The sequence below is a fragment of the Boleophthalmus pectinirostris genome, unplaced genomic scaffold (genome assembly GCF_026225935.1).
Source record: "Boleophthalmus pectinirostris isolate CB_2022bp ecotype Guang Dong unplaced genomic scaffold, ASM2622593v1 HiC_scaffold_17, whole genome shotgun sequence".
Taxonomy (NCBI): Eukaryota; Metazoa; Chordata; class Actinopteri; order Gobiiformes; family Gobiidae; genus Boleophthalmus; species Boleophthalmus pectinirostris.
In genome coordinates, this window is record NW_026571115.1 from 21728146 (window position 1) to 21752426 (window position 24281).

At 41.3% G+C, this 24281-nt stretch overlaps 2 protein-coding genes across 10 annotated transcripts in view; one reads left to right on the top strand and one right to left on the bottom strand.

Moving 5' to 3' along the window:
- The first annotated feature begins 990 nt into the window (after positions 1-990).
- On the top strand, positions 991-7244 carry rad23aa (RAD23 homolog A, nucleotide excision repair protein a). Its single transcript, XM_055152892.1, has 9 exons — positions 991-1243; positions 2068-2229; positions 2299-2510; positions 2757-2800; positions 3549-3676; positions 3895-3964; positions 4213-4343; positions 4962-5123; positions 5725-7244. Exons 1-9 carry the CDS (start codon positions 1178-1180, stop codon positions 5836-5838), a joined length of 1089 nt encoding a protein of 362 aa, XP_055008867.1. The 5' UTR covers positions 991-1177; the 3' UTR covers positions 5839-7244.
- A 1034-nt stretch (positions 7245-8278) lies between these two features.
- The window catches only part of nfixb (nuclear factor I/Xb), a 126609-nt gene continuing 110606 nt past the window's right edge, over positions 8279-24281 (bottom strand). For 5 of the 9 annotated variants that reach the window (XM_055152583.1, XM_055152585.1, XM_055152581.1 and 2 more), the window contains 4 exons: positions 22559-22687; positions 19607-19782; positions 16532-16623; positions 8279-13999 (listed from right to left, as the gene is read on the bottom strand). In XM_055152583.1, the coding sequence (XP_055008558.1) occupies positions 16552-16623; positions 19607-19782; positions 22559-22687 (377 nt within the window). In that variant the 3' untranslated portion in view covers positions 8279-13999; positions 16532-16551. Of the gene's footprint in view, positions 14000-16531; positions 16624-18463; positions 18612-19606; positions 19783-22558; positions 22688-24281 lie in introns of all 9 variants that reach the window. The other 4 variants (XM_055152587.1, XM_055152586.1, XM_055152584.1 and 1 more) reach the window with 2 other exon arrangements.

A 24281-nucleotide genomic window follows, 5' to 3' on the forward strand; every position in this document is an offset into this window, starting at 1 on the left:
ATTGTATTGTATTGTACACTGGACTCTCACTCTCAGTTGTTGTGACAGTATAGAACTGATTTAATTTGGTCTTTGTTATTTTGGTTATATAGTTATTTACACAAGAGGCCTTTGTAGACCCATATGCAAAGATACATATGCAGTGCTTCTCCATAAAATATGCTGTTCTGCTGTTAATCTTTAATAGTTCTGTCCAGGAGAATTAAGCCAGATGAAAACACATTTAGGCCAGTAACACTCAAAAGGTAGCTTTTAACTTTTCAATTTCTACTCTGATCTTGGGCTGAAAATACCATTTAAAACAATCATCATGAAAAGTTAGGCCACTATTATCTGATGAAGACGATGTGATGGTAAAATAAACAGTTTAAAAATACATTCATATATAATATCTTCTGTAGCTATTTTAATTGACTGGGGATAGTGAACATAATAAACCATCTGCCAAAATGAGCCAAAGGATGGTCTTTGATGAATTAAAAACAATTGAAACAGAAGAAGTCTGGTTTATAGATGTTTTTTTCCGTCAACTTGTAAGGAGTCAGGGGGGGTTTGGATAAATTGAGTTATTGTGGGGTCAAGGTCCAAGTGAGTCACGCCTGAATGCGCAAAGAGTCGTACCAAAGTGAAAATAAAATTAGTGATCAAGCCCTGCCCTCTGCTGGTGGCATCGTTTATCTGCTGATTATAATGAAAAACATTTGCACAAACGTTGTGCTTAAAAAATGGAGTACAAGTGCAAATACAATGCAAATGTTTCACTTTTAATAAACCCCCAAATATAGCCTATTTTAATAACACGATGACTGATAGTGTGGTTTTAGTTAAATGTCCATATCTCTGAGACTGACGTTTGTGAAGCTGTACTGGACATCCGTTTAGGCTCCAAAACATTAATAACGCATGAGTGAAAATCACAGTGAACATAAAATATAAAAGATAAAACTCAGGACGCTGCGTGCCACATACGTCTCGCACGAGATCTCGCATGTGCAGGGAGCTCTTCTCGCCGCAAAACTTGTCACCAAAGATGGCGAATTGCTGAGTGCTCATGGATGTACACATTTGTAGGCTACTTGTTATTTTACCTGAACTGACAACTTTGACAAGAAAATAGCTGCACAGAGGGCGTTTTCTCCTCGATTCACTGAAAAAAGAAACGCCAATTGCCGCTACCATGCAGATCACACTGAAAACACTGCAACAGCAGACAATTCAGATTGAGATAGATCCCGAACAAACGGTGAGTGGCTAAGAGCTAAACGGCTAACTTTAGCTCTCCCAACTAAGCATGAAACATGGGCTTAAACTTCTTGCACAGACCGCATCTCCACGCTTGGTACACTGACAATGTTTTTTCTGAGCTGCTATTAGTACCTATACGTGTAAAACCTGCAAGGGTTGAGAAATTGTCATGCTAAAAACGCGAGAGACCATTTAGCATGAACTTCCAAGCTTTAGCATGTTAGCGTGCAGAGTAGCAGAAAGTAAGTGCCCCGCGCTTTGAAATGCATGCATGTGGACAAGAGCTAAAACTGACATGATCTGATCCAGCTGTCTGGGTGTCTAAGTGAACACAATGTCCAATATCTGACCCTATCGGAGGAACTAAAGTGGGTGGTGTTGCTAATTGCTAATGCTCATAGCATGACTGTGCTAATTATGATTAGCCTTATTTGTAGCGGACCCTAAAGTCGGCAGCGCTGGCATGTAAACAATGCGGTTTGCGTAAACTTGGAGACGATAGTGAGAAAAGTGTAAAGTGTATATATTCAACATTAAAATTACTCTTTTTACAGACATGCAGTTTCTTAAATTTCGCATATTTAGTGTTTTGTTACAATAATTATGTACAAATATACATGTCATATTGCGGGTAGATGAACATAGTAGCAGGTTCATTGCTACTATGAATATGATAATGATTTGTAAAACAGGGATTGTAGATTAGAACTAATTAAATTGATCAATGTAAAATATATGTGTGGTAATGTGGTAAAAAAAAAATAAACATTTTAATAAATGCATAAAGCCTATTCAAATCAACTCAAATGATTTTTTCTTTAGGTGAAGGCTTTGAAAGAGAAGATCGAAGCAGAACGAGGAAAAGACAATTTTCCTGTGTCTGGACAGAAATTAATATATGCTGGTAAAATTCTTCAAGATGACACGCCCATTAAGGAATACAAAATAGATGAGAAGAACTTTGTTGTTGTGATGGTTTCAAAGGTAAGGGGCTTTTTGTAACATTGTTGGAGTGTATACGAAATGCCCTAACCTCATGTGCACTGTGACTAGGCTAAGCCCGCTGCTGCTGCCTCTCCTCCTGTCTCAGAAGCGCCCAAACCTCCCTCACAAGAGTCCACTGCCCCTGCCCCAGCTCCTGCCTCTGCTCCTGCCCCCACCCCCTCAGCAGTGCCCACTCCCCCCGATGAGCCCATGGAAGAGGCCAGAGAGGAGCCCAAAGAGGAGCCCAGTGCTGCAGCTGGAGAACCGCAGCAACCTGCCAGGTAGTCGTCATTTTCGGTCTGCATAATATGCTGATGTTAGGGGGAGGACACTGTAGATGATCGCATTATCTCACTCTGAACATCCAACCACACCACAAAATCTCTAGACCAACAAATACTATCAGATAGACTGCTTCTTGATTTTAGGAAATAAAATACTACAGGATATGCAAAAGTCAAATGGCATTAATAATTCTTAAGATAATTCTGTGGTAATGATGAGGCTTTTCTGGTTTTTCATTGCAGCTCCAGTGGCAGCAGTCAGAGCATGGACCCCTCGTCAGCTCTTGGTACGTACAAATGTGTGAATGGCGCCAAGTCAGCTGCACACTTTGAAGATGACACTGCATTAACCTGATGGACTTGGCTATTAATGAAGTAGGCCTGGACTGCACTTGTGCCAAAAATGTCCTCACAGTGTTGAGCTACACAGCGCGCTGTATAATGCATATCACTCCTATATTTAGACTGTGACAAAAGGGGTCATCCATTACTCAGGGAGCAGAGGGGCTCCCATTGGTGAAGGCAAAGCTCCTGTTCTGTGGGGAGTATCTTTGGAATTGGCCGTGAATGAAGAAAATAACAATATAATACTTATTCCTACATACTTTAAAGTAAACATTCTGGTTAAAAATGCTTTCTAGAGTTCAGACTTAATTACTGAGACAAATGATTCACTTGCAACTTTTGATTTCAACAGTTCGGATGTTTAAAAATGCTATACACACTATACACACATCTACAATTAAGATCAATGTGGAAAATGCAGATCGAGTTTGGATTATAAGCAGGACAAAGGGGATGATACAAGAACATATCCAAACTTAAGAATGGCAATAAAACCCATTTCTGTTGTAGTTTTTGGATGTTGAAGTAATTTTCTTTTTGTAGTCTTAAGCTGGTAGCAAAACATCCTGACTTCAAACAACATCCATTGTCTGTCTGTGTACTCTGCGTACTGCAAATGTAGTTTCTGTTCATTAGATATTGTTGTGTCTTAATTGTTCTGAGTAACGTGATTTTTTTCTGCGTGTGCAGTGACGGGGGCGGAGTACGAGAACATGCTGACGGCAATCATGGCAATGGGGTATGAGCGGGAACGAGTGGTGGCTGCTCTTAGGGCCAGCTTCAACAACCCGCACAGAGCCGTGGAGTACTTGCTCACTGTACGCACCAGTACACTATGCACACACTAGCACCTTTAGCTCAGATTAATAGTGTTTCTCATTTTGTAAGTGGCAAATATGTTTATCCCACATTGTTTTTTGTAATTTAACCTTTGTGTCAAAACCTGGAAAATATCAGCAGCAGCAGGGAAAACCAAAAAGTTTCACACAAGTTCTCGGTGTGGTGCAGTTCATTTATGGTTGATTTGTGTCCGTAGGGCATCCCCAACAGCCCGGTCCAGGAAAGCAACCCTCCCCCCTCCGGACCCACAGAAGCCCCATCGGAAGGTAAATAGGTGCACTCATTATACATGGTTTTATATAATTCATTATGTTTTATTCATACCTTGAACAACCCCAAATTCCTATAATTAGATGCAGCATCTATAATCACAATTAATGGTTGACACTGTTGTGGTCCTAAGGACGTACAGAAACAACTGAACCCTCTTTATTTGTTTATGGGCACAAATAAGCCAGATGGAGTGTCTTTCTCTTGGCCTGAATCTGTTGTAAACTGGTTTGTATGTATTCAGGAGAAAACCCGCTGGCGTTCCTACGGGTTCAGCCTCAGTTCCTCAACATGAGACGGGCCATCCAGCAGGACCGCTCCATGCTGCCCTCTCTGCTGCAGCAGCTGGGCCGGGAGAACCCCCAGCTCCTACAGGTAACAACCCATAATGTGACCATATGCCTAAGGCATTTCAGCTAATGAACAGGACTGTGAGGAAGCTGGTAAATCAAATAAAATAACTTGGCACACTACATATTGACACACTCACAAAGTTACATGTACACCAGGAAAGCTTAATTTTATTATTCTAATCCCCTAAAGAGAAGGAACACGCCTGGAGTATTCTGATCACGCTGGGAGAGGCATTAAACTGCAAAGGGCAAAAAAGAGCCATGTGATGACTCATTTTAGATCAGCAATGACTGAAATTTTGATCCTTCCAGTGCAGACTGGTTTGTGATTACTCATTGTTTTGGTCTGTCTGCTATATTAATATCAAAGTAAAAACTACTGGAGCTGAGATTTAAAATTGAAATATATTGCAGAGAGGAGACTTGTGAGCAATTCATTTCCTAACAATTCAAATGAACAAGTAAATGAGTTGTTTATATATTTGCAGAAGGGTGGTTATATATGGCAGTTTTATTAGTAATCATAGCTACAAAGTTTTAGTGCCAATGCTGAAAGGTAATATGCCTCTTGGCATATTATTCTCTCTACATGTTAAATTACTATCCTATGTCATTGATTACCTCTGTTTATTTGTATCAGCAAATCAGCCAGCACCAAGAGCGGTTTATCCAGATGCTGAATGAGCCGATGGGGGGAGGCGGAGACGCCCCAGAGCTGGGAGACATTGGAGCAGCTGGAGAAGAGGGAGCTCCTGTGAGCTACATCCCAGTCACTGCTCAAGAGAAGGAGGCCATCGAGAGGGTCAGTGCACACGCATGTGTCTGCAGAGCCACGAACATCACTCCTCACAGCTTACACAGAGCACATGTGGAACCGTGTCTCCATATCTCTATACCTACACAGTTGGTATACGTTAGGGCTGGGCGATATGGGGGGGGAAAGGAAACACCAATTCTCCCCGTATACAAATGTTGGCAGTAGCACATGCTGTGTCACTGCACTTAATGAGGTTTTAAGTTTCACTATGCACTTTCAGTCAAACTGTGCAGATTTAAGTAAAAACTTGTGAAACAGAAAGGCACATAAGGAGATGCTCTCTGACCCTGACTTCGTGCTTTCACCTAGACAAGAGAGCAGTGACTCCTCTTTAGTACCATGCGCTCTTACTGCCACTGGATTGGCTGTAGACCTCTCGATGAAAATGCGCTTGTTAGATTGGCCTAAGTTAGAGCTCAACCTTTCTAATTTTTGCACAGCGCTGATAATATAAATGCTCTCATCACTGTAAGATGATTAGTTGAATCAAACCAATTGAATTATTGTTGTAAATGCTCTAGATCCAGATGTGGATGCATGCTCTTGTGGCTTGTTCTGATTGGCTGTGATCTGTTTTGTCACACAGTTAAAAGCGCTGGGTTTCCCTGAGCCGATGGTAATCCAGGCCTACTTTGCCTGTGAGAAGAACGAGAACCTGGCGGCCAACTTCCTCCTGAACCAGGAGCTGGATGAAGACTGAGCCCTGGCCCCTCCCTCCTCCACTCAGAGACTGCAGCCCCCCACACACACCTGCCTGTGGGGGGAGGGGGAGAGGGGGACGCCTTGTGTGTGAGAAGGCTAGATCATGGAGGGAACGTCAAATCCTCTTGAATTCCAATGGAATATGTGGGGTTTGTTTTGGGAGATCTCTACTTTGATTTTAGACGCGCTTTGTGATTGTTAGGGAAAGGGTGCGACGAGCGAGAGCAAGTGTCTGTGTGCCTGTGCTGATGGATGCAATGCAGTTAAAGCTGAAAGCGTAATCATTGAGCGGTATCTAAGACTGTTCATGCTGTAGCCACACGACAGAAGCACTCATCACCACTCCTCATGAAGGACTCTGCTGCCGGTGTCTGTCCACACACCACCACAGGACAAACTCTCTCCTGTTACCTCTGTTACACCAAATCATCTTCTGCCTCATAGGCATTATCAATGAAAAGAATTCACTTACCGGGACAAAACTATGGTAATGAAAGTACTTCTTGCACTTAATGGTGTTCGAATAATTAAAGTTCAAAGTATCATGTCAGCCATCTTCAGACCTTTTATGTTTCCAAATCTTGGCACTTGTGGATTCTTATTACTGTTCTCACACATTGTTCGTTTCTACCTTCGCTCTTTATTTCTGCCTTTTTGGATAGACTAACTTTTTTTTATTCTAATTTGTGTAAACATCTGTTCTAACCAGTTGGGTCTTTAAATACTGACAATAAGTGTTCGGTTTGATTATTTTCTGTTTAAAATGACAAAATTATCCCTTCTATACTTTAAACACACAAACATCTCCTGAAACAATGAAAAATAAAGAAATGTACTGCTGAATGTGACCCAAAGAGTGACTGAAAATTCATTGAAATCTTGCCACTTCTGAGATTGGAATTGTTCTGATCGGCCTTGGGAGAAGCACATTGTATTGATCACTTTCTAATTATTGATCAACCAACTGAGTATTTTTGCATGTTCTGAACTCACAACATACTAATGATCCTGGGATATGTTCACGTTTCATAATTTCATATTTTGTGTTACGAATGAAACCTCTAAATATGTGGGTCACCAAGCATTTTCCACTTCAGTACAACCGGTCCATTGAAGTATGCTGATGGTGTGGAAATGCTAACACCAAATCGCTAACTGTGTTCAGAGGTGTGTAAAATAAACTGTATTGTATGTGCATGTGAGAGTGGTACTTTGCTTGGGGCATATTTCACTGTAACTGTGTGAGATGGGGAGGTATGGCATGACAAGTGTGCTTTCTTTTCAGCTTTTGTGGGGGTCACAAAAGCACAATGTAAACAAACCCATGTGTGTGAGCTGCCACTGTTCTACAGCATCAACATGAGCTTAGATGAGCTGTGCTACATTAAATATCAGTCTTTCAGGCTCCTGACTCCGACAGTTATTCATATTTCATTTGATTTACTTAGACTCAAGGTTCAACAAGTGAAATGTTATGAGGCATTTGTTGTCTTAATACACATTAACACATTTAACTCTTATTCTCTTGGGCTAAATGTTTACTATAGTAATAATCATTATAGAACTGAGCACACACACAAAAAAAGTCATTAAATCTGATAAGGCCACTGTTAACATTTGAACACATGTCCTGTACTTTTCTGTCAACATAATTCCTTTTGGTTATTAGTCTCTCAGTGGAGTTAAGACTTTGTAGACAGTTTGTCTGTGTAATCTCAGTTTTTTCAGGGGGCAGTAGTGAGCTCCTTATGGAGAACATATAACAGATGTTACCACTTTGCACTTCACTATTAGACACTACTGTTTCAGTTTCATACATAAATATAGACTGATCTCTTAAAAAACAAAACAAAACTGCTTTACACTGCTTCAGGGAATCTTAGCTAAGATTTTTATCTGTGAAACCAGATATGAAGCAATGAAGCAGACATGTTCAGATCAAATGTAGTGTTTACTGATAACAGATGCAAAGCTGATTATTATTCTTAATCACAAAACATTTATGCCATAAACCCAGTTTGTTTAAACCTAAAAGAGCTCTGATCTAAATCTTTACTACCTAAGCCCAGTACCTGCATCTGCATCATGAGTGAGTGCAAGTGCAGCTTCTGCAGCTCAGTGACTCTGGAGGTTCTGAGCTTTCATATCAGCCATGGCCAGTTTATACACTGAGAATATGAAAAAAACTTGTATCCTCTGGATTAAGGGACTGGCAATAACCCAGTTTCAGATGTGATTGTAGTACCTTTTGAACACAGCAGAGTGCAGGCCATATAAGATGTACTCTTTGTCAGTTAAAGGTCTGGAATATTCATCTTTTCATTGCAATAACAGATTTGTTTCAATGGTTGTTGTTACAGAATAAAGGACAACAATTTTCAATATGAAATAGTATAGAAAATACAGGTGTGTCATGCAAAAAGAGTCTGGAGCCAGTGTACAGTCAAGAACATCCTTTTATTCAATCAGGTAAAGGTGTTGCTCTTTTTAAACTGCTTTTTATTATTATTATGGAAAAGAAACTGTATTAACACATGCATTCCACCAGGGGCTCTGGGGGCTGGCTGACGACGTGGAGGGGGTACGGGCCAGAGTCGACTCAGGAGAGGAGGGGCTGTCCTGCTCTAAACCTCCATCACAAAACACTGATGTTGGGAGGTCACATTTTACTGTTTCACTAAAGATAAACATTTGCTCGGACATTAACTTTGACATTTATTTGCACTGAAGTATAATTCCTGACCATCCACCAGAGCAGAGCAATCACACCACACTGTGCAACCTTCTACTATGGCTTTTCCAAAGTGGTGCTGCCGGCTCAGAAAACTGCTGCTGGCTTTTACATACACAACGATCAGTATAATTAACTTCAATTCATTAAGTTAAGTGGAGACATTTCTCATTTCTGGTAATTGGTGTAAACATTTTGGTCAATTTGGTCGCATAAGCCTGGGCTCCCATTAATGTGTAAGAATAAATCCAAATGTTTTAAAGTCGACTAATTGACTAATATTAAAATGATCTCTATTAGACAAAAAATATCTGATGGCATATTTGACCTTCACCAGATGACTCCAGTGGAAGCAGTCATATCCATTTTCCATGATTGTACTTGTAATTAGCTTGTCAGTTTTTGTTTTTACTCACTCAAACACACAAATAAAAAAGGCGATTCTGTAAAAATAACTGGATAAAACAAGGATAAAACAAGTTTCTTAGCATAGACAGCCTCGCATTCCTCTCAGCTGTCGTTAATACTAGTTGTCCATTCCTCCCTGGACAGTACAGGGGTGAGTTTGGGGTCTGTGTCTGGCCCGGCAGGCTGCCCCTGAGCCCCAGTGCTGCCCAGAGCCCACTGGTGTAACTTGTTCACTTACATTAGCTGTTCGAATGGAGAAGCTGAAGAAAATGGGTATGGTAATACAATGTGAAGCGTACAGACAAGAATAACATGTGAGCTAACTGCATTCTGCTCAGACAAAAAATCTTTGCGTATTCATTTTTTTTTTCAACATTTTTTTGTAGTTTTTAAACCCCGCCGTTCAGAGAAAGGAGAAATAAGAAGGAAGGAGCTTATGCGGCTACAGACTACTCCAGTGTCCAAGAGAGACAGAAGATCAGATACAGAGGAAGAGAAGCAAGACATATATTTTTTAACATTTTTCAGCTTTTTGTAATTATTCAACAATAAAAAGATGAACTAAATCACACCAATTTCTTTTAGTACTATGTATACTGCTTTAAAAAGCCTCAAGAAGAAGAAGAGAAAGATATAGAAGTATGAAGGAGGGGACCTTTTTCTTTTGGAGATGGGCACTCAGGATTACAAGATGGAACCAGTGAACAAAAGGCACTTTTTAGGGACAACCTTTAAGATGCTCTGAGTCTATTACACTACATCACCAAACAAATATTTATAATCATTTACAGCGGGAGGGTGGGGTTACAGACAGAGGGGTGGGGCTACGGGGAGAAGGAGGTGGGGTTCAGTTGAAGGTGGAAAGGCCTGACAGACCAAACTCTGGGCCTGTCGAATACAAAATGTACAAGTTACATTTAGTTAGTTGAAACGGCGTCAACTATGGAAGAGCTATAAATGTTTACTTCCTTTTTTAACCTCTTTGTAAAGGTTGGATGAGAAAAATGCCTTTTGTCACAACAACCTTTGCGTACATGAACCCCTCCCCCCTCGGTAAATACAAAAAGAGAAATAGTAATAATGCATGTTCCTAAAAATTTGCCTCTTATGATATTTTGTATTATTTATGTATAATAGAGATTGAATGTACTTTACACTTTTGAAAGCACCAGTTTTCATATACATTTATGAGTTGCAAAATTGTTCCTTCAGCCTTCCCATATTTTTAAAAATTCAAATGAAGGTTTTCTTAAAAAAAGCAATAAAAGAAAAAACATGGAAATCAATAACAACTTTCCCCAAAGTACGTACTTACAAAGATTGGGATTTTGAATCTTCCCCCTCGTATTTAGAGTCCTGGGGCAAGCGGACTTAAACAAAGAAAAAAGACAAAGGGTTTCCCCTCTTTTCTCATGACACCCTCAACAATCACTAACAAACAAAGTCCTCTACCAAGGCATTGCACGTGGCTCAATCAACATCATTTAGTTCAAGAACAACACTTCCCACCATATCGAGAAAGAAAACACAGAAACTACCTGTTCTGTTGATCAATGTTGACTATAGCCTTGTTTTCATTGGGTGGTACTATATGGTTCAGTTTGAGATGGCAAAGCTCTACACAAGTGTGAAGCAACATGTTTGAATGAAGGGTCACCCAAGGCACCTCAAGATAATATCTGACCACAAAACTGACAACAGTAACGGCTCATTTACAATATGGACCTACCACACGACAAGTAATTCTCAGTTTTTATATGTTGCTTATAAGGGCTTTTTACTGGCAGATTACATCATAAATACACAGGTACAATTATTTTCTGGGTGTGATAAATCTAGTCTAGTCTAAAACCACACCACATTTATTCATCAGTTTTAAACATTTACTTGAATTACTCGATATGAAGGATTTTTGTGAGGACTTCCCCATTCAAAAGACATAATATTTTAATTTGAATTACGTGATTGCGATGACCACGGAGGACAGGTGCCACAGTTCGAAATGCGCCATTCAAACCTGAACCATACAATGCCACTAGTTTTAAAAGCTACTGATAATGTTGCCATGGATTTCATAGCCTATTAGCCTATTTGCTAATGTGGGTTTTATTTCAGCACAAAAGTTTGAGATGCATCCTATGACTGTGCGGTTTAAGCCATGCTTCAAAAAATAACTAGACTGCCACAGAGCTTATCATGTAAAATAAAAAAACGTATATATCTATAAATATATATGTATATATAAGATGCGTGCGGTTATCTAGTTAGCTGTCACTGTTTGTCCTCTCCTGACATGTTTTTTCACCATTCACTATAGCTTATATGTGAGAAAAAACAACCTGAATTCATGTTTGACAAATTGCATAATGGGAATACAGAGGCACTTCCATAGAATAGAAAACAAAACCCCTTTCGCCATCGCTAGCATCCTCTCTGCGTCTTTCTAACTGTGGTGCAATTCCCTGCAGTGAGCATGGCCAGGCAGTCCAGTTATTTTGTGAGGTGGGTGAATTTGATTTTGAAATAACAAAATATAAAATTGGCAAAATGCTGATAAATATATTAAAAGCATAAAGGCCTCCTCAGATTGTCTAAATTTCAAATAAATTTAAGACTTCCCTTTGAGTCAGGCGATGTCAGTCTGTGCTCTGTGTGTCAATGTGTGTCCATCCCGGTATTCTGATTTTTTTTTTTTGAAATTTATGGCTAAATGTGGTCAGTGTAAAAAAAATGGCAAAAGTAAAAAACTTGGCTGCCATGATTGTTTTAGTGCATTTTTGTATCGTTAAGGGCTCATCGATTCACATGGATTAGATACGTCTATTGGGGGAGTGCTGGTGTGTAAAAGGAGGGAGTTACTATAGCAACTGATACTTTGAACCTGGCCGTGCAAGTAAAGGACTGCAGACCGTGGATTAGGAAAGGGCTCGATATTTAAACTTGCTAGTTGTTTTTGCTTGGATGTAGAACAGATTTTTTTTGACAGGATAAAATGTAAAAAAATCGCCACATAATCTGTTTTTACGAGTCTGATTTTACAAGTCTCATACTAGCACCCATAAGCCAATAATAAATGGTGCACCACGGGGATGTAACTATATCCAAATCTCTCAGTATGATATTATCACGATAAGCATCTCAGGGTATGGAGAGGCTGATATAACTGTAGATAGGAGACTTTTTGCTTTTAAAATTCCTTGACAAGATTTTGATGTGAATAATTATAATCCCAAAAATTCAAGAAAAAAACATCACAAACAAACAATTTCATGTTGTCTGCACTGAAATGAATCATGGGATATGTAGTTTCCAATGTTCATGAGCTGTTGTTACTATAAAACCCTTCATTTAAGCAAAGGAACGTGTAATTCGATATGTTGTGACAGCCCACGATATTATTGTGAGACTTTTGATGATAAAATATCACGATATTTTGGTTATTGTTACATCCCTAGTACATCGTATACAATTTTGCCCAGAATTCTCAGTAGTCCTTATTTTGAATTTTGATTTTTAGAGTAGAACTGAATAGTGCAGTTTTCAGTAGAAACAATTTTAGTTTCAGTTTGATAAAGTAGTGGGAATACAATTTTGGACATGTTTTGGAGCTCCTCTGCCCACAGTCTGCAGTGGCCTGTGCCTTAAAAAGAGAACCAACTAAAAGGGGCACGTTGGGTGGTCGTCCCGCTGACAGCCTAGAGGCCCTTGTCCCTCTGCGCTCGTATCCAGATATGTCACATATTGATTTTGCTCCTCAGCGTGGCGCAGAGCTCTTGGAGCGTGCAGCCGTCTGGGAGTGTAAACAACAGGGTAAACACAAAGCTTCCTCTAGGTCCCATCTTTAGCAACTTTCCCTCCTCGTGCGTCTGGTACTCACCCACTTCGGATGAGCCTGTGATTGTCAAAACCCTGAGTCAAGCCTCCTTACGCCCCCTACCGCTCAGAGGCCGACAGTGTTTTGTGTTTTTGTTACATTTGCAAACTCTTTTGTGTAATCTAGATCCAACCCTGTCTTCGATGCCCACTTCCTTACCACAATCCTCTATAAGGTGCTGTCATTCAAATACAAAAAATTACAAAATAGTACAAATCTAAAAGGAATAAAATTCAAAAAAACACATCAAGAAAAAAATCATTACATTACAAGAGGGCATATGGGGAACCAATAGCTGCTGCTTCTATTCGTAATACCTGGGATACTATGTTCAATGTCTAAATACTCATTGTATGTGTAAGCAAATATAATACAATACCGTCACCGGAAAACACTAGCTCAAATGGCAAGATGGCCGAGTAAAAAAGCGAATATGACTGAATAAAGGGATGTGACGTGAGCCGATGATAGGGGAGGACGAGTGAAGGCCAACTTTACCTTCCAATTCAAACAGGCAAGTCTGGTTTGGGTTCCATGCCTTGCTTTAAAATAGTGCACATCATTAGATTAGTGTTAACGGACTCGTAGTGCAACCCTTATTGGAGATATGTTTTGGCATGGTCTCGCTAGTTAGTTTGTAGTTATAAGGGTAAACTAAAAAACAAAAAAAACATTGGTCAATTTTGGATTCGGGTGCGATCACAGTAGCATGGACTGCAGCTTTGAACGTTTATTATTGTAGAAAACCTGATTCATCGGATAGTCTTTTGCTTTTTGGCCGCATTTCCATCGCGTCGCTTCTGTGTTGTGCTGGTTTGCTGGTTTTTCGGGATAGATGCCCACTACCGCTGCTGCTTCTGCTGCTGCATTGTCCCCACGCCCTTCTCCATCCTGGCATCCCCTAGTCCATCCATTCATCTTTACACTGTGAAAAGGGGTCCAGAGTCCAGAGTTCCTCTAAGAATTTCCTGGATTGATTGGTGAGATCTTGGTTGGGGTGAGACGTACTGTGAGGACCCGCTGCAGGTTGGGAGGGTCAGGTGGAGGGCAGTACATCATTCTGTGAATACCGTTTCTCTATTTCCGATTGAAAACATAGAATTCTAGTTGCTGGTTGGGACACAGGTCTTGTCAGAGGAACCAAGACTGGAAGATAAAACACAGACAGTGTATTAGAATAAAGCAAATAAATCAACTGGCACCAATAGAAAAAAGAAAAAAATCATGCCAGAATTTCCACTAATATTTAATTGCAGTCCATCTGAAAACAACATAAATTACATTACATTAGACTACTAAACTTGGCCATAATCATAATAATAATTTTGAAAGCAACCTATAATTTTTAAATAATTATTAATACATATGTTATGATACAAAACTGTTCAATAAATATAATTTAAAAACAATTTGTAATCACTTTTGTTATAAATTCTATAATAATTTCTGGTTCTTATGAAGGCAGTATCATACTTTAACTTGTGGACTTTCTATCTCATCTCACACCTATAGTTCTCTGTGTGCTGTGTACTCAGACATGGATATCCACCAGAGAGGAAGCTAGAGCCATGTTGTGTGCCTCTCCCTCACTGCTCACTCACAGTTGACTCAGGGCCACTCTGCTCCTTAACTACAGTGATACTGGCCCAGCTCCTGCCCTCGCCCTGTCCTCCTCAGCTCTCCAGGACATGTGGACTTTGGCCTGGCTCTGAGTGACTCCTGAAGGCTGGATGGCGGCAGGGGGAATCCGTCTGGTGCTCCCTGTCTGTGTGCTCCCTGTCTGAGTGCTGGGTTTGTGTGGCTCAGCGTGATCCGAGAGCACAAGTGGGTCACAGTCGCGGGTGCTGGCTGCCCCTCTTGGCCTGGAGGATCTGTGTGAGTCCGATGCGCCAACATTCTACAAGTCGAGCCTTGGAAACTCCTGCGAGGCTCGGGGAAGGAGGCCTTTTGTTTTGGTTTGTGACCAGAGCAGGTCGCATGAATGCCCCCCTTCTGCCTGCTGCCTTTCTCAGTTACCCCTCTCCCTCGGGCAGCGTCCCAGGCGGCCTGGGCCATTATAACGTGCCCCGTCTAACTTTCTCTGCTCCTTCTGCTCTTACTTACACAGCCCATCTATCTACAAACACACTCTGACTCTGGCCTTGGCAGCGCACACTGACCACCCTGACCCAAGCTGCGCCCCCCTTGAGTGGGCCTTTCTCAAATTCAACATCAACCGGCTATGACATCATGTCTGGTTACCATGGGCAACCAGACAGGCCAGACGTGACTTCTATAGGGCCCAAACTCAGTCTCTTCCTCTGCCCCACTGGATTCGGTTTCTGCGCTCCTCTAGCTGCAGTGCCACGCTTCAGCCAGGAGAGGGCATCCCAAGCCCACTGTTGTCCCCCTGAGCTCCTTTTTACTGTGATCTAGAATTAATCTGTCAGTGTCATTTTGAGAGGCACATGAAAACTATTAGTGGTGTTTGTTTAAAAATTAAAGTCACATCTGAGACTCCAAATCCTCACTGACAAGTTTGTGGAGAAAAAGTAACCACTGAATCACAACAAAGAGCACACACGTCTAAATAAACATGTAATCAATATGAATCATGAAATAAATGTATAAATAACACAATCTTATGCTCCATGAGGTCATTCATTTAATGTCATCTGTTGTTTGTCTTAATATATATTTTAGTTGAGCTGGGATTATTTGATTGGACCGAAACAGAACCGAGGGAGATGAGGAGGACTGTGTATGAGCTGCAGCTTAACAAAGGAGCCACACGGGTGTAGATTAATGTTAATGTGCCAAGTTAATTATGAAATGTGATGGAAATATCTTTGTAAGTTTTTTTTTTCACAATAGGTCAGTTATTATGGCTGCTTTAAATGTAAGTCATTTTGGACATTTCAAAACAATGACAACATGCTGAAAACATTTCTTTCTTACTTGATAAAACTTATGTTAATACCCAACTGAAACATTAAGATGCATGCAGGATAAAAAGTAGAGGCCACATGTGGAAAATCCCTCCCAAGAAAAGAGTGTAATGAGCAGAGCGGGGAGCGGAGGGAGAGTGCGAGAAGAGAACATAGGGTCGAGGAGCAGGGGAGGGACCCGCTCCTTCAGATGGTTTCCATGTGTGGAGGAGCTGAGCTGGCTCCAGGCGGGTGTGGTTGGACACTAATGAGAAAAGTACTGCTGGTAATGGAGGAGGCATATGAACCCACTACACAGAGCCAGCGCACAAGGTGAAAGTGGGAGAAAGTGAAAATGCAGAGAAAATTAATGAGACGAAGGGAGGAGCGGGCCAAAACCTAAAAGAGAAAAGCACAGAATGTAAAGACGGGGCATGAGAAGTAGTAGCAAGAATAGTGGAGCAGCGAGAACCAGGCCTGTAGCCTCGGGCTCTCTCCATATGTGCCAAATAAACAGCCGCGCACATATGCCTAAGCGTACAGTCAAATACAGATGTACAAAAGCACAGACTGAGAGCGCGCGGTGGGACGCTGAGAGACGAGAGAAGCTCAACAGCAGGTTTGAGGGGAGTCCAGGCCAGGGGAACTGTCTTGGCCCATGTCCACACAAACAGTTAATCCATTTCCTGAATTTTAAACCAGTAATCACAAACCAGACAGACACATTTTTATCCTTACTCATAGTCACCTTTTTTAAAGAAAATACATTTACCTGCGTCTGCTGCGGGATGTTCAGAAAGTTGTTGTCCCGTGATCCGATGCCGACAAACCTGTTGGGAGCTGTGGCGCCTGGCGTGGAGTATGCTGGAGAACAAAACAGACAAGAAGACAGGAATCAGAAGTGCAATAAAAGTTAAGAACTTTATCAAACTGTTATTTTAGTGGCTAGTAGTTAATGATGATAACATTATTGTATCTTTAATATAGTAGTTAACCAGTCACAAGGCATAGTAGCTAATACATCCTAAATTTGAATCATTTAATTTCAAATTTAAAAAAAATTTTCTTGCAAAAAATTTGACAGGGGCTCAAAATATATTAGCATCTCCAAAAAAGAGTGATATGTAACTCTTCAGAAAATCTCAGGTTCACCAAAAACTAACCAAAAAGCATTTATTTTCTTGGAGGTAAAATGCAGTCTTTTTCTGTGTTACTAGGAGCTATTCTTAAAACACAATCATGAAATAACTGTTACACTTAAAAAATATTGGAATGGCCCTTCATCATAAAGTAGGCCTCCAGAGTCTCCAGAAAGTAACACTCATTATAATTTAGGTCATAAGAAGCTCTAAGCATACGATTGCCAAATCTAGAGAGTAAAGTTAGATGTCCCTGATTGAGGATTAAACTACTTAGTTAGTAAACTCAGCTGGAAGTTTTTGAGCGCATCAGTTTCCCAACATGAGAGATCAGTCGGGACTCTCTAAAACCCAGTGGTGTCAAATGTTTTTGACAAATTTAGGGCAGTTTGAGTTACCCCGAGGACTCCACAAGTTAAGGCTCACTACGGACCCATCAGGAAGTGTGTGGACTTGTGTACATTTGTTTGTGGGTTTGAAAGAGAGACGGCAAAGAGGGACAGAAAAGATTGGGAACATATAAATTAATGACATGGACATAAACAGGATACATCCATGTATTTCTAAGACCTACAGTAACATACAGAAGACACAAAAGACTTGGAAACGCTGGGGAAAACAACACTAGATTTAAAGGGAAGCTTAAGACAAAAATGCTCCATCCAGTGCCCCTCCTAACAAATGAATGACTTACTCCCAAAATCTACACACAGCTACTGTATGGTATAGGTATATATGCCACCTGCTAAATTTGAAGGCCAACCTATTGCCGCCGATCTTTAACATAACCTTGTATTCACCATTACACTGGTCTAAAAACACGTACAAGTGGATCGTTAATTGAGTGGATTATCGGAGTCCATGTGATTTGTCTGCCCTAAATTTGTTCCTTTAAAACCAACTATAATCTAAAAGCCTCCTGAGGTATTTAATACTTTGACTAGTCTGTTGACGAGTCCACCAGGGAACAAAAGGAGCATTTCAAAGCAGAAGAATAAGGACAGTGATGCCACCTCCAAACAAAGCAGGTTCAAAGGGAAAATCAAAATAAAGAACAACGGCCCCAGTACGAAACCCTGAGGAACACCACACAAGTCCACTATGAAAAATAGATACCACCAAATCTTGACGGCATACAACTGGATTCACAACAATGGCAAGGGGTTCCAAATAAAGGGCGGAATGTTTTTTTTTTGTTGCGTTTGTGTGTTTTGATGTTGGTTAAAAGTAATGGTCTTGGTTGTAGGCCTGTCACGATAAAAAATGATGACAATGAATATTATTGTAGGCCACTGAAAAAAACCCAAACTATGCTAAAGTTTGGACCCTACCATAAATAACACAGGACACATCTATACATACGATGGACAGTCAATTCAAAGAAATAAATATTAGTTAGTGCAGAATCTAAAGACCTTCTGTTTTAACTTCATAGAAGGTCTGACTCCAGTATTTTTTATTAGCAGCTGTAAAGAGCCATATGATCATGTTATTCTCTGAGTTTATTGAACGACAAAGAGGATATAGTGATTATTGTGACAGGCCTACCCGGCGGGGTCACTTACACGGAGATGCGGGCGAGGAGAGTCCGCCGTCAGGGGGCGTGCTGTTGGGTTTAGAATCGGGCATGGGGAGGGGCACTGGGCGGGCCACGGGGGGAGGTGGAGGCAGCAAGAAGGAGCCTGGCATTTTGCTCTGGCCACTCCCGTTTGGCTGCAGACAACACAAACAGGGTCAGCAGGGGGCGACATGCGACAATCCGGCAACACGGAATGAGAAGGACGCAGTTCGGTCTCAAAAAATATCCATGACGGTGGATAAGGGAGAGGAGGGGTAGGTGGGAAACAGGAACGAAAAAATATGATGTATGCGGACGGCATTCTTTATGGAAAAATAATAATCACCACAGGGTTTGGTTGAAAGAACTGGGTGGCTGGAGCGCTGAGGGGTGGTCCTCTGTGGGTGGAGCAAAACCACTGGTTGAGGGCATCCAGAAAATGGCAAGAAATCAAAACCATGGGAGAATATACTCTTCTGCACAATCACAACACCACTGATACTAGCACCAGACAACCAAATTTCAACTAAAATCAACTAGTGGATGAAACACAGCACAATGACGCCACAGACAATTATGTTTGACTGAAGAGCTGGGGCACTGATGGTGGAACTGTCTGAAGGGTTGGGTGGAGCAAACAAACAAAAGAGGGAAGACACATTCGGGCAGGAACAGCAAACAGCAAAATGACAAGACAAAACAGAGAACCATAGCAGCGCTCATATGATCTGTCTTCTAGTGTGTGATGCACAGCTTCGAGATTTTTTATCAATAAATGATAAATGTGTTTTTGCCATTATGGCACAAAAAACAACTACACTGCAATTTGTACTATTAAGTGTGTAGTTTAGAGACATCTTGTGGTAAAACTGGAGAACCTACTTGTTGAAAAATGCTTGCCTGCACTGACAAGAGTTTGGCAGGATACTAATCACTGTTCTCAGCGTCTTTGGATTTTATTTCATTCATAGTCATTTTTACAATATACTATGAACTAATATAAATACTTTCACTAAAGTAAGTAAAATATTAATAATAATAATAGTATGTGTACTTGTATAATGGTGTCTTAATTAACACTTACTGCATGTTACCTGTATCATACCTGTTGTGTCAGTAATATTAAGGTTAAGGTGCCCAGCAGACTTACCTGTCCCCCGGCCGGCCCTGAGCCGTCAGCACAGACAAACTGCACAAATTCCTTCAGGGGGTCCTGTCCTGGGTGGTGGTGGTAGCGGATGGTCGGGTGGGTGAAATATGGGCTAGATTGCTGGATGATGGAGGGAGAGGGGAAGTGCAGAGTGGAGGCTGAAGCCCGGGGACTCCCTGCAACGAAACATGTTTTTGTTAGAGCTAAGTACTGTATATCCACAAGAGGACAGAGCTGGGGGCAGACATAAAGCATTACATGTCACGACTGTAGAGATGTAATATAAATGAGGTTTCATAAATAATCAAATTGAAGGAAACTCACTGGGTTTAGAAGATTCCAACAATGCTGAGTATACAAAATCCAAAAGTTTCAAACACATCATTTCCACATCAAATCTAAGTGGAGTTTAAGAGAAACACAAAGGGATCATTGAGTAGTGTCTAAAATGAGCACATCTTAATACAGCCAGTGTGCTGTCTGAGGGGGTGATTTTCTGGCTTGGACACAAATTGGCATCAGGAAGACTCCAGAAGCCTTTTACACATTTTTGTTTTTGACAGTAGTAGTAACTGCATCTATGTTTATTTAGAAAATGATTATACTAAATACTCCCTTCTTCTGCTGAGCATGTACCAAAAAAAGCTATTGTCCCTAAACAGAGAGAGAGAGGTAAATTTGAGAAGAACTCTGTTACAGGTAACACACAGCACATATGTGAATGTGGCATATAGTTTTAATCTCACTGTACACACAAGCTGACTTCAAACAGTTGAATTCAATGTGTGCATGTTACATATATATAATTTAGTAGCCTATATGTTAACAAATCTATCATCTTTTATAGATTAAGAGTGTTATGTTTTATTTTATTACTTAAGTAAGATAGCATTGTCTTGTACAGTACAGTTAGTAGTGTGGATATGTTGTCAATTAGGACTATAGTTTGCAGGTTTATCTTATCTTAGGTCTTGCAATAATTATGTATTGTACTTATTGAACTGGGGCAGCTGTCTTGACCTACTGGACTATACAGTGAGGTTATGTATGTAAAGTTTCTCGGTCTAAAGCACAACACTTTATTTACACACTTAAGTTTGCACAGCTTGGCATGTTTACCTTCAGTGTATAAAACATGGCTATATTCGCCAGTAGTATTTTAAAATTTGTATTGCACACCTGCACTTTTCTGGCTTCACAAAACAGGAACATGTATAGCAGACCCAATAGAGTTGATTTTTTGTGAGCTGGAACATTTGGACAAGCCCTGCCATCACACACAAAGGCGTCTCTGTCCGACCTATATCCATTACTAAATCTCCTTGATTTGTATTAACGGCCTGTTCTCCTCTTAGCGGTGCCAATCTGACACCCACTGCACCATCCATCGCGTCCAGGCCCCCAGCTGCCTATACTGATGCTGCCAAGCCTTTTTAGAGCTTGTCTCGCTCAGATTGTATGTGTGAGTGCACTTCATGGGAATACCCCCCAGACAGGGCCCTCTGCCTTTGAGCCCACAGCACCTTGCTCCCATGCCAGGCTGCTGCTCTCCACTGCAGCTCCTATAGCTCCTATAATCCCATTACAGACTGGGTGCAGGCCAAACTCTCTGAGGGGATGGGGGAGCGGGGTGGGGGGTGGATGGAGTGGGTGCTGCTGATGAGGGGGTCTGGGATCAGAGGGAATCCCCAACACCTACTCTGTGGTTGGTGTGTTGTAAAGTCATTCTTCAACTGTCACTGCAGAGAATCATGGAGGTATTAGTTCAATCTTTAAATCATTTACTACACTATGACTTAAGAGCTACATTTCTTAGAGGTGCGCAGGTTCCAATAGCTGATAAAAATACACACCATTTATAATTACTACTGCACAAAAGCCTATGACTCAAAATGCTATTGCAGATTTTGAGTCACACATCCACGCAGCTGGTGAATGGGTACCTTCAGCAAGTCTCAGTTCCGTACAGAATTACACCACCACAGATGAAGTGGTTCAACTGCATATAACACAAACAAAAAACCCAGGGTGTGAATCATGTCTGGTGGCCACAAATAGGACCTGATATGGTGTGCATGTGCTGATGTGTGGGGACCAGCTCCACTGTAGCTACATGTCCAAAGACTCATGGTCTGTCAACAAGTGCAGAGGAGGAGGAGGTCTAATGTCACAGCGGTGAACCTCATTTCTTCACATCTGCTCGCCGCCTTAAAGACGCTTTGATGTAGCCACACTACAGGAGCAAAGCACATGGGTAATTATGTCCTGTGAGCTCCTATGGCCCATACCGCAGACCTAAGATTTCAGAAAAGAAGATCAGATACCACCATGGATAAAAAACAATATTGTGGAGATTATTGTTGAAAGCATTTAGCTTATTATGATATTTGATATTTGTTATCATAAGATCCTGCTGTCTGTAGGATGGCTGACTACATTTGCGACAGACTTCTATAAACTTGTTGAAGTGTATAAAGATCTGAGCCAAGCCAAACTAAAGTCAGAGTAGTAGAATTAAATTAAACTTTTGTCTGGGTCTGGGATTTGAAGTCTTGTTGTATATACTGTATATGAAGAGCTTAGTGTATGAACATGTGAATGCATATGTACGCAAATAAGCAAATGACACATTGCAATAATTTGTGAGTTCTGCAATTCTCAGATATGGTGATGAATTTAAACTTGCTTCCATCTTGCATGTACTACTGCCTTAGAAGCTAGTTTTATCATAGTATCATTTCAGGAAAATCACACAAGATCAAAGGGGAATCACCCATCCACCAAGAGACACCCAGAAAAGACACAGCACTCTACAGCTCCATCACCAGGCCGGACTTTTACAGAGCCCCATGCCAGCAGCCCATGTCCTGCCTCTGTGCCGGGGAGGGGCTGAGGTTGTGGGTACGGGGATGGTGAGGGGTTTTGGGGTGGGGAGCTGGGGTCTGCTCTCACCTGGTCTCACTCCCGCCAACATTGGCAGTGGGTGGTGGGTGAACGCCATGCGGGGGGACCTCGTCTGGGAGGACAGGGCGCTGAAATCGAATTTCCCCGGCTTCTTAAGAGAACCAGGCGACGAGAGTCCTGGTAAAAAGGGGATCAACAAAATGGCAGAACAGAGACCAGGGTTTAATTCAACATGGATCCGTTGCTTACTGCAACTCTATCAAGAAATGATCATTAAGAATCTTAAAGCTTTAAGAGTTTTGATTACATTAAATGATTATGATAGAAATCAATGGATAGATTATTTCATTCATTGATTTGTTGACTGGATTTACACTGAGATGGGTCTACTGATAAACAGACTGTTTGTTTATGTACAGTCAGCAGGCTGCACCACAGGCTGAGGGCAGGAGGAAGTGGAGGCTGGGACTGGGAGAGGCCATGTTTGAAGCAGCAGAAGGTCAGAGGGAGGGGCAGAGGCGGAGGGGGCGGGGCCAGAGGGTGGACACAGTGGCAGGAGAGGAGAGCTGGAGATGCACTGGACTTTCACCTACTGTAACGAGCACAGCACCCAATCTGAATCATAGTCCTTTAACGCATCACAGTGCTGTGCTAGTGGTAGCTGCATTACAGATTGTAATGCTTTAAAGGAAAAAAATGACAGGAATCAGCTGTAGAATACACACCAGACCACTCTTATAAAGAACAAATGAAATACAGTCACTGTGAAACATCTCCAGTGTGATGTGAAAGTAAAGCTTTAAGTAAATTCCCGTGCCCAATTCCCACATGCTATAGGGCATTGTTAGTACTTCGGTTGTCTACAAGAATTGAACAGAACATAAAACTCCCACTGTTGGCTCACAGAATGATATAACTGGTCCAAAACATTACTATTTTCTATTAATGCACAATCACGCTTGCTTTTGAGGATATCATGTAGTCTACAAAGCACACCAAGCAGCATACTCACTCACTACATTTGTCAAGACACCTCTTCAGAATGAATGGGACATTGGCTGGCCTTTACTGGCGGCAGACTGTGTTTTCCAAGCAAAGCCGTCATGAATAACCACATATAACTGCTGTAGACCCGGCCAAAGCACACATCAATAGATCCTCTGATGTAGTGCCCTTCTGCATATCTGTCTGTCAGGTATTTTATGTTAATGCCATAACCGTATTTCATAAAAGAGTGCTTCTACTCACAACACTCACACACATTCACACAAGCTGGCAGGCCCCGGGCACGCTGCCAATTTCAGCCAGAGAAGGAGCGGGCCAGGAAGACGGAAGAAGTTAAGCAGCGGAGGAGTGGAGATGGTAAGGCCGCGCCACATAGACAAACAAATTCAAGTGTCCCCCCCTGTCTATAAATGTCCAAATAGGCTAAAAGCTACATGAAATATCTCTGGTTTGGTAAACTTGGACAGGGTAAATACAGGCCAGCTCCACCAGGCAACCAGAAACACGGCCCAAAGTGTGAGTGCCACTGATGAAAAGCCATGTGTGGTGAGTGCTGGGGAAGCTTATTTTGATGTATGGTATTCCAACAGCACTATTTAGATTTTCCGGGTTTGCCAAACAGAATCTAACCTCTGTTGGGAACCACAAAACTGAATATATGCTGAGAAGATTGGCACGATAAAACAGAAAAATAATGAACGTACAGAACGATATTATTTCGTTTTGTTTGCTTCGTAATTGTAAAATCCTGTGATAAACAACCTCG